The 13,818-nt window shown below is 53.7% G+C and overlaps 1 protein-coding gene across 1 annotated transcript; it reads left to right on the top strand.

Annotated features, from left to right (window-relative positions):
• Positions 1-7: 7 nt before the first annotated feature.
• GALT (galactose-1-phosphate uridylyltransferase) lies at positions 8-5,734 on the top strand (the record flags this gene model as incomplete). The annotated part of the gene is made up of 11 exons (XM_017746565.1): positions 8-124; positions 201-276; positions 408-456; positions 670-799; positions 1,064-1,120; positions 1,416-1,559; positions 2,449-2,560; positions 2,981-3,064; positions 3,147-3,301; positions 3,392-3,485; positions 4,008-5,734. Coding segments are annotated over 10 exons (987 nt in total), but the record flags the coding sequence as incomplete, so codon positions are not given.
• Between the last annotated feature and the right edge of the window lie 8,084 nt (positions 5,735-13,818).

Below are 13,818 nucleotides of genomic sequence, written 5' to 3'. Positions count from 1 at the left end.
GGCGCGGCCCCGCGGGGGGAAGCGGCCTTGGCGGGGCCAGCTGGAGAAGCCGCCCCCCGAGGATGTGCCCCGCTGGGACCCCGACAACCCCCTCTGCCCCGGAGCCACCCGGGCCAACGGCGAGGTACCACCAGGGACACAGGGGCCCGGGCTCTCCCTGCCACCCCCTCCTACACTCATCCCGTCTCTCACCCCGGCAGGTGAACCCCCAGTATGAGGGTACTTTCGTCTTCCCAAATGACTTCCCTGCACTTCAGCCTGATGCTCCAGAGCCTGGTAACTTTGGGGAGCAGAGCAAGCTGCTGGGGACCCCCAGACTTGGATCCTGGGGCTGCTGCAGGGTGGCCTGGAGAGGCTTGGGTGCTGGCCCAGCACCTTCTCCCTGCCCACTCTCTGTCCTTCCCCAGATGACAGTGATCACCCCTTGTTTCAAGCTGCCCCAGCCCGGGGCGTGTGGTAAGTACTTCCATGGCTCCAGCGGGTTTGGGACACAATTTGTTGAAAACCTGTGAAATGGTGCTGGACTGGGACTGGTCCCCTCATGTAGTACCTATTCTGTACACACCTGCTCAGGTGGGGTCATTCTGGGGGTCTTGTCCCACTGCACTCAGCAAGGCCTTGAGGGTCTCGAGACACCCGTAGTCACAGCTATGCGTGTTTCCTCCACAGCAAGGTGATGTGCTTCCACCCCTGGTCGGACCTGACGCTGCCCCTCATGTCCCTGCCAGAGATCCGGGCTGTCGTCGATGCGTGGGCAGAGCTGGCGACCGAGCTGGGTGCTTCCTACCCCTGGGTGCAGGTGTGGGGCTGGTGGGGGCTGCTCTTTCGTGGGTGAAGATGGGAGGCCAGCGCTGGGTACTCTGGCAGCACCTGGCATTAGGACCATCTTAGTTGTGTGTGGGTCTCCTGTCCCTGCTTTGTGCCCTGCTGAGCGTTTCCATGCGGCTGTGAGGCTCTGTTCTCCTGTGAGTTGCTTCCCTGCTGTGCCGGGGACACCAAGACGGCCTGTAGTGGGGGCCCTATGGTTTGGACCTGCTGGCTGCACCTCTTCCTTCTCTCACAGATCTTCGAGAACAAGGGAGCGATGATGGGCTGCTCCAACCCGCACCCCCACTGCCAGGTGAGGCTGTCCCACCTGTGACCTGGCTAAACTACAAGTCCCTGTGGTGACCCTACAATAAACCCCGAGGGCAGATGTGAACGGCAACCCCCCTGCCCTGGTCCAGAAGCTTTTTGCAATGAGTAATACCCCTGTGTGTGTCCTGTCCCCTCCCCTTCTGGGGACTGTCCCTTGTCGCTGCCACATGCAAGACTCTCCACCTGGTGGCAGCAGGGACCGGCAGATGGGCAGCGTGACTAGGGGTGCCCCTGCAAGTGAGGGGTACCTTAGTCCTGTGTCCCAATGTCCCTCCCAGGTGTGGGCCAGCAGCTTCCTCCCGAACGAGGCGCGCCTGGAGGACCGGACCCAGCGCCAGCACCTGAGCCAGCACGGCGTGCCCATGCTGCTGGAGTATGCTGAGCAGGAGGCTCGCCGAAAGGTGAAGGCGTGGATGTCGTCCGTATCCCCTCCCTGGGAGCTGGTTGTGTGCCAGGGTGGGCTCCCCAGCCCCCAGGAGCTGGGCCCTGGGAGTGCCCAGCAGTGCCCTGGGGCATTGGGACTGTTTATGTCCCCATCAAGTGCTTCGTGTAAGGGTGCTTCGTGTAAGAGCCCCCTGCAGTGCTACAGCCTGGGGACAGAGTGGCTGGACAGCGGCCGGGCAGAAAGGGGCTTGGGGGTGCTGGTCCACGGCCGACTGGACATGAACCAGCAGTGTGCCCAGGGGGCCAAGAAGGCCAATGGCATCCTGGCCTGTATCAGGAATAGTGGAATAGTGTAGCCAGCAGGACCAGGGAAGTAATTCTTCCCTTGTACTTGGCACTGGTGAAGCCGCACCTTAAATACTGTGTCCAGTATTGGGCCCCCAATTTAGGAAGGATGTTGAGGTGCTCGAATGCATCTGGAGAAGGGCAGCAAGGCTGGTGAAGGATTTGGGACTCAAGCCCTATGAAGAGCAGCTGAGGGAGCTGAGGGTGTTTAACCTGGAAAAAAGGAGGCTCAGGGGAGACCATGTCACTCTCCACAACTCCCTGAAAGGAGGTTGTAGTCAGGTGGGGGTTGGTCTCTCCTAGGCAACCAGGGACAGGACAAGAGGACACAGTCATAAGCTGCACCAGGGGAAGTTTAGGCTGGACATTAGGAAAACTTCACTGAAAGAGTGATTGGGCATTGGAGTGGACTGCCCAGGAGGTGGTGGAGTCAAAAAGACTGGATGTGGCACTCAGTGCCATGGTTTAGTTGATAAGGTGATGTTAGGTCATAGATCGGACTTGATGATCTCAAAGGTCTTTTCCAGCCTAGTTGATTCCGTGATTCTGTGCCCTGCAGGAACGGCTGGGGGGGGGGGATGAGGCAAGGGGCTGGTTGTGGTGCCATACTGGGCTACCTGGCCGTACCAGACCCTGCTGCTGCCCCGCCGCCACGTCTGCCGCCTGCAGGACCTCAGTGACAGCGAGAGGGACAGTAAGTGGCTCTGAGCCTTGTTGTACCCCATCCCATGTCCTTTGGGCTTGACCTTTGTTAGGGGGCAGCTGTGCTGGTGGTGGAAGGCTTATGTCCTTGGGGTGGGGGCTGCCAGGCTTACCTGAGGAGGGGAATGGCATCCCTTTTTGTTAGGATGAGAGCTAGTTGTTTGGGCACAACCAGCACTGCTGGTGTCCTTTTGGGGTGATGAAGCACAGGCTGTTCCCTGCTTTTGTGGGGGGCTTCTCCTGCTGCATTGCTTGGGCTCCCTGCATGAGTGGGGAGGGGCAGGAATTACCAAGTGCATCCCTCCTGCCTGTCACTCGTGTCCACCCAGGGAGAGGTGCTGCGGGTGACCCCACTGCATACCTGGCAAGCTGCTGGCCAGCTCGGGGTGTGAATCACTTCACTTTTCTGCAGACCTGGCCTCCATCATGCAGAGGCTGCTCATCAAGTACGACAACCTCTTCGAAGTCTCCTTCCCCTACTCCATGGGCTGGCATGGTGAGTGGTGTGGCTCCACAATCCTCTCCTCCGCATCCCTGTCCCCTCCCTGCGGCTCACACGGCGCCTCTATGCCTGGCAGGAGCCCCCACAGGCCCCTACCTGGAGGAGGACTGCAGGCACTGGCAGCTCCATGCCCACTACTACCCGCCACTGCTGCGCTCTGCCACCGTCCGCAAGTTCATGGTGGGATACGAGATGCTGGCACAGGCACAGAGGGACCTCACCCCGGAGCAGGTGAGTGCAGCCCAGGGGGACTGGGGGAACCAGGGGGTTGTGTGCCAGGGTGTGACAGCCCATGGCTGTCCCTTGTGCTGTGCCCTGCAGGCAGCCGAGCGCCTGAGGAGCCTCCCCGAGGTGCACTACAAGAAGAGGGCTGAGGAGGTGTGATGGGAAGCAGCAGAGCATCCAGCCCTTGGATGTGAGTGTGAGGGGGGGGGATCTTACTGCTCTCCACCACTACCTGAAAGGAGGTCATAGCCAGGTGGGGGTTGGTCTTTTCTCCCAGATAACTAATGATAGGACAAAAGGGAACAGCCTTAGGTTGCGCTAGGTGAGGTTTAGGTTGGATATTGGGGAATATTTCTTCGCTGAAAGAGTGCCCAGGGAAGTGGTGGAATCACTGTTCCTGGAAGTATTAAAAAAATGTGTAGATGTGGTGCTTAGGGACGTGGTTTAGTGGTGGGTTTGATAGTGCTATGGTAACAGTAGATGTTTAAGTTTGTATCATTTGGTGTGCTCAGTAAGGCCAGGAGTCAGCTGGGAGTGGTGAGAGCTGAGAATTCACGTCAGTTGCGAACCTTCTGAGCTCCCAGATTCTCCTGAACCTTGTCACGGCTTGGCTGGTTTTTGGGACTGGTTTTGCCGGTTTGGGGACTCAGGGCCTAATCCCGTGGCATCCTCATGTAGGTGATGTTTTTCCTTGTCTCTTTCACCATCCCAGGCTCTGTCTTCTGCCCCCATGGCACGCTCCTATCACCACAAAAGGGCTTGCCCTCATTACCAGTCCAGTCTCACTGGTGGGACTGAAGTTCTTCTGCCCCGTGGAGGGGCACAACCCCCCTGGACAATAAAACCTGGAAGCAAAGTGCCTCTACCTGTGCTCTCGTGGCTCTCAGCCCTAGCTGGGAGGTTTGGGGTCTCTGGTGAAGACCCCCAGCTGCTGGTGGGAGGTAACACTGGGGGTTCATGGGATGATGTGCTGTTAGCCCAATGCCTCTTGCTCCTGTCCCCGTCCCTGCGCTGCCTCCTCTTCCTCCCTGGGGGGAGCTCTGAGTCTGTCTCTGAGTGCTGCAGGCTTGTGGAGGAGTAGGAAACGGGGAGGAGAAATGGATGTAGTCCGAGGCTCAGCCAGCTCCTGGGAGAGGGCTGAGTCCTGGCAAACTTGCTGTGTGGAGGCTGCTGGCTGAGATGCTCAGCGCTGGAGCTGTTCCCCTTCATCCTCTCTGGCTGGGGCTGCTGCCCTCATGCTGCCTACTACTGGGATGCAGCCAGGGACTGGTTCATCACTGACCTGGGTGCTGCCAGTGAGTCCAGCTCTCCTCCTGATGCTGCTGCCCCCTTCCCTGTGCCCACCCATGGTATGGGACAGTGGCAGCTGGTCCCTGGGCGGAGCTGAGGGATGTTCTATTCACCTCTGTCTGTACTCTCCTCCAGGAAAGCCCCTGTACAGGGGCTGAAAGGGACTGTACAGGGGTAGGCGATGGGCAGTGATGCCACCACAGCTGGTGTGGGAAGATACCAAGCACTGTCTACCCTCAGGTCTTCACGAATAGTTTTCATTTGTCACTAATGAGCCATTTTCATTCTCTAATGAGACCCCCTCTCCCTGTCAAATCTGAGAGTGAGCTCCTGGGGGCTATAAATACCTTGCAAGGAGAGAAATGCTCTCCTCCTATGTCCAAGACAACAGTTCCTGCAGAGGGCTGTGTTCCCTGTGCCCCATCCGTGCGTTGCTCCCCCATCCATGTCCATGGGGCTGGGACAGACAGGACGAGCCTCCTGGCTCGTGTGAGCTCAGAGCCACTGGCTGTGATGCTGAATGCCCTCCTACATGCTGGTCCTATCCTTCTGCCTGATTGCCTCATACCAGAGCCCACAAACTGACCCTTACCTGACCTCCGAGGCTCCGGGGAGGAGCAGGTGGCTTGAGCATGGAGCCATCACTGTACACAGCATCCCCCACCAGGGCAGCGGGGCTGCCCAGCTGGGCATCTGGCCTTTTGCAAACTGATTTCTCTCGTCCTGGGACAAGCAGAGCCTGTTTGGTCTCCCCCACCACCCCGATCTCAGTCCTGGCCATTGCAACAAGTGCGTGCGCACCGAATTCCCAACTTCCCCGCTTATTCTCCAGGGTCCTGGGAAAGCGGCAGCAAATTGACTTAAGTGTGGCAATGCAGCTCGGGGTAATTAGCCGCCGAAGCAGTTGTAACGAAGCTAGTCATCTCCCTGCACGCGCAGTTAGCTCTGATTTAATGGCCCGGCGGCTCCCAGCCCAGGCTGCCGCGCCTCGGCCCGCGGCCGTAAATGAAACTCGCAGTTAAGTCAAGCGGTATTAAACTTTACAGTCGCCGTCTTTAAAAACGGGGCTCTCTCCAATAAATCAGGGCAAGTGGGATTGTAAATATCGAGGCAGGATCCATATTGCTTAATTAAACAGCGCCTAATGAACAGCCTGTTTGTTGTGTTGTGATTTAGGATAGAGGCTGGGGAGGCAGTGCATGCTGAGGAGGGCTGGTGCCCGTGCCAGGGTGCCCTCTGCTGCAGGTACCAGCTGTTCCAGTTTACCTGCTGCTAAAAAGATCTCAGAGATGGCCTGAGATTTTTTTTTTTTTAATTAAAACAAAATCCCCCCTGAAATCTGAAACAGGGTGAAAGCAGCAGTTAGAGGAGGAGGAGTGGGTACAGCCAGGTGTGAGCGCTCGACCCTGGTTATACTGAGCCCCCACTTCCTCACAACAGACCCAGTCTCCCCTTGCCCTCACATTTTTACCTTGTGCAAGGGCGTATGAAAGGCTGGAAGGGAGCAACGAGCCTTCCCCATGGCACAGGGAGACATCAGGCTGGTGCAAATGGAGCTGCTGGGGATGGAAAGGCATTGCAGTTCACAGGAACCGTCGCTGGTGTGCTGTAAAGCCCCAAAGCCTTTTATATTTTGGTGGTTGCAGGCCAGTTGTAATTAAAAAGTGATTTATTTCAGGGAGATTAAAATAGTCTAGCTGGTGAGGCGAGATGGAGTGGAGGGCCTGTCGGGTACCCAGCTGTTGTTCTTTACCTGGGAGCATCAAAGGGAAGCTGAGGCCTGTGGGGATTCCCCATAAGGATGTTTCTCGATACTGTTTCATTTCTGCGGGGGAGCTGTCAGAAATCCTGGGAAAAGTATATCTGTGACTGGGTCATCCTTGTCCTGAGTCTCCATCTCCCAGCATGAGGGCAGATACATCCTCTGCAATCCCTGCTCTGGAAGAGTGAACAGGACAGGTGGTGGGGAGAGTGAGAAGAACTCAAGCATGGAATTAATGAATTAAAATCCATCAGGGTCCTGTAGAGGTGTTTGCACCCTCTGTGGTGCATGAATGGGTCTGGGAGTGCAGCTGGCGCCAGGCAGGCACATCCTGTGCTCTGCAAGGGGCAAGGGATACACCCAGTGGGGGATGTAGAGATGTAGAGATGCTGGAGGGGGTATGGCCAGGAATTTATTTTCACTTCCATCCCATTTTCTAATGCCACTGAAAGAAATGGATCAATCTACCAAGGGATGTGGCTTCCCCAAAGCTCCTGGGGCTTTGTATCTACTGAAACAAGACAGTGTTCTTGCCTTGGTTATAGCAGTGGCTGTGTCCATCATCGTGCCTGTGCTGCATGTTTGGGAAGCCCAGAGCACCCCCAGCTCTGACACTGACTCCTTCTGTGGCCACGGGTGAGCCCTGGGATGCCAGGCTGGGACGCTGCCCAGGTGGGCAGAGACCTTTGGCATGAGCACTTTATGGTAGGGGGCAACTACTGGAGGCATGTCCATCACCTTGGATTGAGTGTCCATGTCCTTGGCACCTGCCAAAGGCTGCAGAGCTGCAGCCAAGCTGCAGATCCCGAGTCCCCAATTGTGCCCACCCCTCTTCCTCTTCCCCCTGCCTTCCAGTGCAGGTGACACAGTAAAATATTGAGCAAATGAAGTTAATCTGTGACCAGTGTGCTTTAATCAGAAAGAAAAGTTACGAGTTGAGGCCTGCTGGCTGCTGCCATGCTGCAGTTTTACTGTCCTTCCTGGTACCAGGTTAATGGCTGTCATTCCATTCCAGTTTTACTGTTGGATTTGCCCTTATTGTGGAGTTTCTCCTTGTCTGCTGCTGCCTGTGACCGAGTAGGGGTTTGGGCAATGGAATAAGGAAGAAATTAGTAAATTTTTAGGGAGGAAGAGGGGAAGGACAAAAGGAAGAAATGGAGGAAAGGAAATGGAGGAAAGGAAAGAGAAAGGAAGGAGAGCAGGGTGGGAAACAGGAAGGGGGAGAAGACTAATTCCCTCCCATTTCTATTTAAAAGACATCATCAGGCACTTACAATGAAAACAATTAATAACTTTAAGCAGATGCTAAACCCTTTGGTGCCCTGAAGCAGGCGGGCTCCATGCAGTGGGGAGATTTTGTGTGCCAGGAGAATGGAAGTCAGAACCCAGATCCGTTTTAGATCTTGTCTTAGCTGCCCATGCAGGAGCAGCTGGGGCAGCAAACAGCACCCAGTTTGTCCTGGGCCACATGGTGCATCTTCTTTGGGTTTGGCAGCTTCCTTGACAGGGACTTTCCAAAGGGTTCAGACCAGCAGGAAACAATTTTGGAGGTGGCTTGCCCATGTTTCAGACAGCTTGTGTTTTTTCCTCTCCTGATGGTCACTGACTCCTTCCAGCAAGGCACTGTCAGAGCCCTTAAGGACCATGAGTGGTGGGATGGCTGCTGGTCCCAGCTGGACACAATGGGATGTCTGGATGCTGCCTAGCAAGCTTTGCATGGACTTTAGGATGGTAGCCCAAAGGGTGGAATATAGTTGTTTAATCATCTGATAATGGAGGTAATTAAATACTGTCACGTTGCAACATCCATGTGGTCACTAAGCACTGGGTCCCCAAATTTCCTGTGTGCCTGGTGTTGAGGAGGTACCTTGGGGCTTCAGCTCTTGGCAGTGGGGACCTGTCATTGCATGAGGTTTGAGCCTTTCCCATCCTGGGACCCCATCCCAGAGTCAGTGGCCTCTGTTTAGAGCAAGAGAAACAACAGGAGGATCCAGATTCCAGCTGGATTAAACCCAAACAGAACTGTCTGGGGAGGGAGGGGAGCAGGTGTGGGTGGGAGAACAGGGGACTGGTCTGGGATAGGGGCAGCCGAAAGGAAGGTAATCTTTGACTGCAAAAGGGAGTTACCCACCAGCAGTGGAGATGCTGGGAGAAGGCTGGAGCCCTTGCAGTGCCCAGGATCTGGCATGGCTGAGACTGGGCACCCTGGCTGTGTCTGGCACACCCCTGCTGCTGGAGCCAGCTGTGAGAGCTCACAAACATCTGTGCCTGCCCTGTGGGGAGGGATCCCCCTTCGTCCTGATGTTTCAGAGAAGAAATTTCTGCATATTTGGCAGTTATCATGAGTGATGCTGAGAAGTCTGCTACAAAGCCCCAGGAACAGCACGACCTTGCAATGCCAGCATGGATCCAGGGTGGAAAATCATCCCCTGGGGTGTGCAGGGGTGTGAGGTGACTCCTGGCAGAAGCAGAGCCCTTGGGAGAGAGGAGGAAGTAGAGAGATACTAATTAGATGCTAATAAGCAAGTAATTAGTAGGTCTCCAGCCCTCCTGGTGCCCCTGGGGCTCCCTTGCCCAGCTCCGAGCCAAACCACCTGCTTCAATGTACCTATGATGGTTTGAGCCCCACACGATATGGCTGGAGCAGGGATGAACCAGCTGCTGCTCCCCACGCACACTGACAGGCTCAACCACAACAAAATGTCCTCATAAATCGCCCTCATGAAACAAAACTTGACAAATAAAAGCTAAAAGTCCATTTGCAGCCTGTTTGCTTTTAGTGTTTAATCCCTCGCTTATTTTGCCCGCATTTGTCTCTGTCTCAGCTGCTCCACTCCCTCATGGCTTCATGCTTGGGCGGGGAGACAGGGCTTCTGGGCTGCCTGTGCTGTCCCTGCAGAAAAGGTGCTGCCCCCGCCTCGTGCCTCAGTTTCCCCATGGCTCAAACAGGATCAGTTGCACAGAGGACAGACCCCATTGGCTGAGCAGACACAGGGAGCCCCCATGACAGCCCTGCAGATGCCTCTGGGCTTTTATAGGATCCTTGGGACACCCTCTCTGTGACTTCCTTGCATTTCCTCTGGCTGGGATTCCTCTGTCCCATCTGGCCCAGGTCTTGCAGATCTGTGGAAAAAGGTTTTCAGCCCTGGGACTGGCTGCTGCCCCAAAGCAGTGCTGTGCAATGAGCCCCTGGGTTAGTGCGCCCAAACTGCTGGCTTCATATTTAATTCACACAATTAAAAAAATATTTATCTTTGATTTAATTTTTAAAATTAAATATTTAATTCTCACACAGGCAAGAAACAGAGTGAGAGTGAAGCCAGGATGGGTCCCCAGGATGCCAGCTTGCTTTTTAACCCTTCCCATCCCGCTTTCAAATCCCTCTTGGTATCAGAGATGCTCAAAAAGCATCTGTCTGGTTCCAGCTGCTTCCAATGCGCTTCAGTAACAGCAGGACCCTGTTCCATCACAGCCCGTCAGGTCACCTCAGAAGTAGCAGGTCCATTGACACAGGAGAAAAGGAATGACCCCCAGCCTCTGCTGGGGTGTAAAATTCCCTCCGCCCTGGAAAGGACTAGCCGACACATCAGGAACTTGGAATGATTATGATAAAACCTGTGGGACACCAAGGGCATCACTATGATTTGTGCTGTCTAAATGTTAATCAGAATAATAATGCCTATTGAGACAGCTGTTTTAAAAGGCTGTGATGTTGGAGTAAAAATTCCAATAAAACTCTATTAGCCCTTCCTCGTTACACTAATGGTGCCTGCTGCTAAAAGCCCCCTGCTATAGACACCCGTATTAATGGGCTTATTACAGGAAATAAAATCTGAGGCTGAACATTACAGTGAAGCCTGATTAATTCAGCAAGGTAATCTTTTTTTCTTCCCCCTCCTCTCTGCCTGTTCTTTTTCTTCCCCTCTTTATTTAATGAATGTACTTCTTGAACTGCCAACTTTTGAGCTTTTCATGGAGTTTGGGGATGATTTTAAACTGATCTCGTTCACAAAGAGATGAATCTTTGCGCCAGCTCCTGGTGCAAATGGGGGGGAAGGCTTCTCAGATATCTCTATCAAACCAGGGAAGAGGAAAAGCAGCCAGGCTAGGAGTGAAGAGGTTAGAGAGGGGGAAACAATGGGTATCCTAGGGATATCCACCTGGAGTGGTGGCTTGTGGGCTGGAACAGCTCGCTGCTTGTCACCAGGCAGGTGCGCATGACATTGGCCAAGATGAAGCTTCTGGGGGCAAGCAGCATCTACCCTTAGCCTTTCCGTCCCTTCTTGTCCTGATTTATCCTCTTTTGCTGTCACCTCTGTCCCTGCAGGAGGGTCTGCCTGGGTCTCGGGTTTGCAGGTGCCATCCCAAACCCAGTGTGGTATCACCCAGCGAGGCTGGCACCCTGGGCTCATGCTGAGAGGCAGAAACACTCTGACAGACATACCACTATTCATTCAGGCTATAAATAACTCCCATAAAAATCCTCTTCTTAGCCTTTTGTGTTCAGCCAAACCCTGCCAATGGGAAAGGAGACGGCATCTATTTTATGGGCGGCTGGAAGCCGGCTTTGCATTTTTCTGGCTCACGTAATCCCACAGGTACCCTCGTTTCTTTTCTTTTTTAAAAGACTTTTGATTCATGTTCCTCCCAGCCAAGTTTAATTATGGTTTCGGCTCCCGCTGCCCAGGGAGGGGAAGGCAAGAAGGCAGCTCTGCTGGCCTGTGCAAAGACAGGGAACATGGGGCAAGAAGGAGGGAGCAAAAGGGGAGAGCAGGAGGGAAGGAGGAAAGAGAGAAGGAGGGAAAGCAGGAAGGAGCAGACAGAGTGTAAAGAAGGAGGAAAGAGAAAAACACAAAGGAAAAAAAGGAAGGAAAGTGGAGCTCAGGTCTGTGCCCATCCTGGGAGACCCAGAAGGGCATCCAGGTCCCAGACTGCGTAACAACTGCATTTACTGAATTTTTAATTAACCACAGAAGAAGCTGTGGACACTGTGAACCCTTTTGGAGTAGTCTGGACATACTGGGTGATGGGCTATCAAAGTCTGGAATTCCTTGATCTTAACTTCACATGGATATGTTGCAGTCATACATGGGGTCAGCATGCTACAGGCTGGTAATGATTTAACTATAATGTAGGGAAGTTGAATTGCACTGGAAAGAAGAATATGGTGGGATGGCACAGACCCTGCCAAGCAATCCTCAGGGGTCTGCAGATGGGGCTGGAGTTGAAGTTTCCCTCTGTGGCCTCCTTACCCTGGGAAATATGGTGTTCTTGGACCTGGGGTGGCTGGAGATTTTTTCCCTTCCCTGCCTGTGCAGTCCATCCCTGTCAAGGCAAACACCCCATTAACAGCAAGGATCTCCTCTCCCCCATACAATAACACAGCCAATGCTCACTTACTTAGGTGTCTACCCTAAAAAAAGAATGCCTTCAATGTCATTAGTCCCTCAGACCTGGATGAATAGGTTCTTGCTTCGATCTCCTCACCACCACACCCTTATCAGTTCCATCTGGCAGTGAAGGTGAGGATCAGCATGGGAAACCCTGTGATGAGGGAGAACACTCTGGGGAGTGGGAAGAGGGGACAAAAGCATACAGAAGGAAGGAAAAAAAGAAGATGAAAAAATCAATTTAGTTACAATAAAGCCTCTTACTGTATTAACTGCTAATCCACAAATACACAAACACACAGAGGGAGTCCTTGGAATAAAGGCATTTAATTAAGCTATTTGCTTGAAGCTGGCTCTGAAAGGTCTGGCATGATGGAGGAACAGGCACAGCGGGACCCTTGTTGGAGATGCTTGCCAGGACCACTGGTGACCTTCCCCCTTGGTTCAAGGCCATGGAGCAGTGCTGTCCCCTCCATGGGGACACGGCCCACCCTCCAACCACATGTGGATGTCTCTGGGCTTCCCTTTGCTGGTTGGGGAGAATATCTCCTCGCCCCCCATGGATGCTGAGAAGCTGACTTTTCATGATGTTTCCCATCCAGCTGGGGTGTGAACTGTTGGCATCACAGGGCCATTTGCTCTTTCCTCCTCTCCTTTTCCTTGAAGGGAGGAGGCTGCTGGGGGGGGGGGGTTATAACTCTTCTTTCCTTTCATTTGATCTGCCAGCGGGCTCAGCAGGGGGAAGACCCTGCCTCGGCAGGCTGCCCACAAGATAAAAGGCAGGGAGGGCCAAGCCAAGACATTTCTTCCACTGTTCCCCCCACCCCTTCGCCCCTTCCTCTATCCTCCTGGTTTTCTTGGCAAAGGACGAAACAGGGAAATGAGCGTACTCCTTTCAAAGCCCTTCTTCTTTCAATATTGAACCGGGCCTGGATTCCCTTCTGGATGCCTGATTGCTGGCATTCCCGCTCCCCGTGCAGCCTAAACTGTAACAGCTGAGGGCTGGGGATGCTGTTGGACTGTGAGCACATGTGGGGAAGCTGTAAGGGAAACACCAGCCCTATTTCCCATCCCAGTATCGGGGCTATGCTGCATCCCATAGACACCTGGCCCCTTGGGGGTCCCTTGGCTCCATTGCCACCTTCGGCCTCTGAAGCTCTGCTGCTCTGACATGTCACGAGTTGTGGGTTCTCTGCTCCTGGCAAGCTCATGGGTTGTAAGATGTTTGGCAGTGTCACCGTGTCCTGCAAAGCCTGTGCTAGGATGGGTCATGGGAATCAGCTCCACTGTCCTGGGATTCTTGTTAAGACTTGGGAATCCTCTCCTGCCCTGAACTGGGATGAAAGCCACCCCAGGGAACCTGGCAGAATGCCACCCAACTCCCACTTGCTGCGTTGGACTCAGTGGAGTGTTTCATTTTAACTTTTTCCAGACATTTTCTTTTGATTTCACCCTTTTCTATTTGATTTTTTTTTTTTTTAAGGAAGATAACAATCTCGCATTTCCAAATGAAATCATTTGGCACCTGGGTGGGGTGAGAGAGGAAAGATTTATTTTTCAGTTAAAGCTGTTGAAACAGGATAGCTAAAATGTTGCTTTTTTTTTTTTTTTCTTTCTTCCCCAGAAGGTTTTTGGAAAGAGAAATTTGTTTGAAGTGACCTTTTCTTAGGAAGTGTTTTGATGAACTGGTATTTTCTGGATGAAAAAGTGTTTCTGCCCAAAGTGCCTGGCACTTCCCAAAGGAAAAGGCAGGAGCAGAAGGGCCATGTCAGCTGCAGAGGGAGAGGACTTGGTTTTGGGATTTCTCTGGCGGTCTGGGGAGGATGCCTGGGGTGGTGTGGCAAATTTGGTGCCAGAAGCTGGGGCATAATGACCAAGGTGTTGGGGGCAGCTCTGGTGTGGTGGCTCTCTGGGGCTGCTGGTGAGGAGAGTCCAGTGCTGCAAGGCAGCAAGGAAGGGGAGGTAAGATGGGACAGCCTGGATCTCCACCACAGCACTCCCCAGTTTCTCCTTATCAACCGTTTAGCACCTCTCATGCCTTTATCACACTCTGTGTAGCTTCCCAAGGAAGGAGGGCAGCC

This window comes from Corvus brachyrhynchos, unplaced genomic scaffold, assembly GCF_000691975.1.
Source record: "Corvus brachyrhynchos isolate BGI_N302 unplaced genomic scaffold, ASM69197v1 scaffold139, whole genome shotgun sequence".
Classification (NCBI taxonomy): domain Eukaryota; kingdom Metazoa; phylum Chordata; class Aves; order Passeriformes; family Corvidae; genus Corvus; species Corvus brachyrhynchos.
The sequence above is the reverse complement of the archived record's forward strand: the minus strand, read 5'-3'. Positions and strand labels throughout refer to the sequence as shown.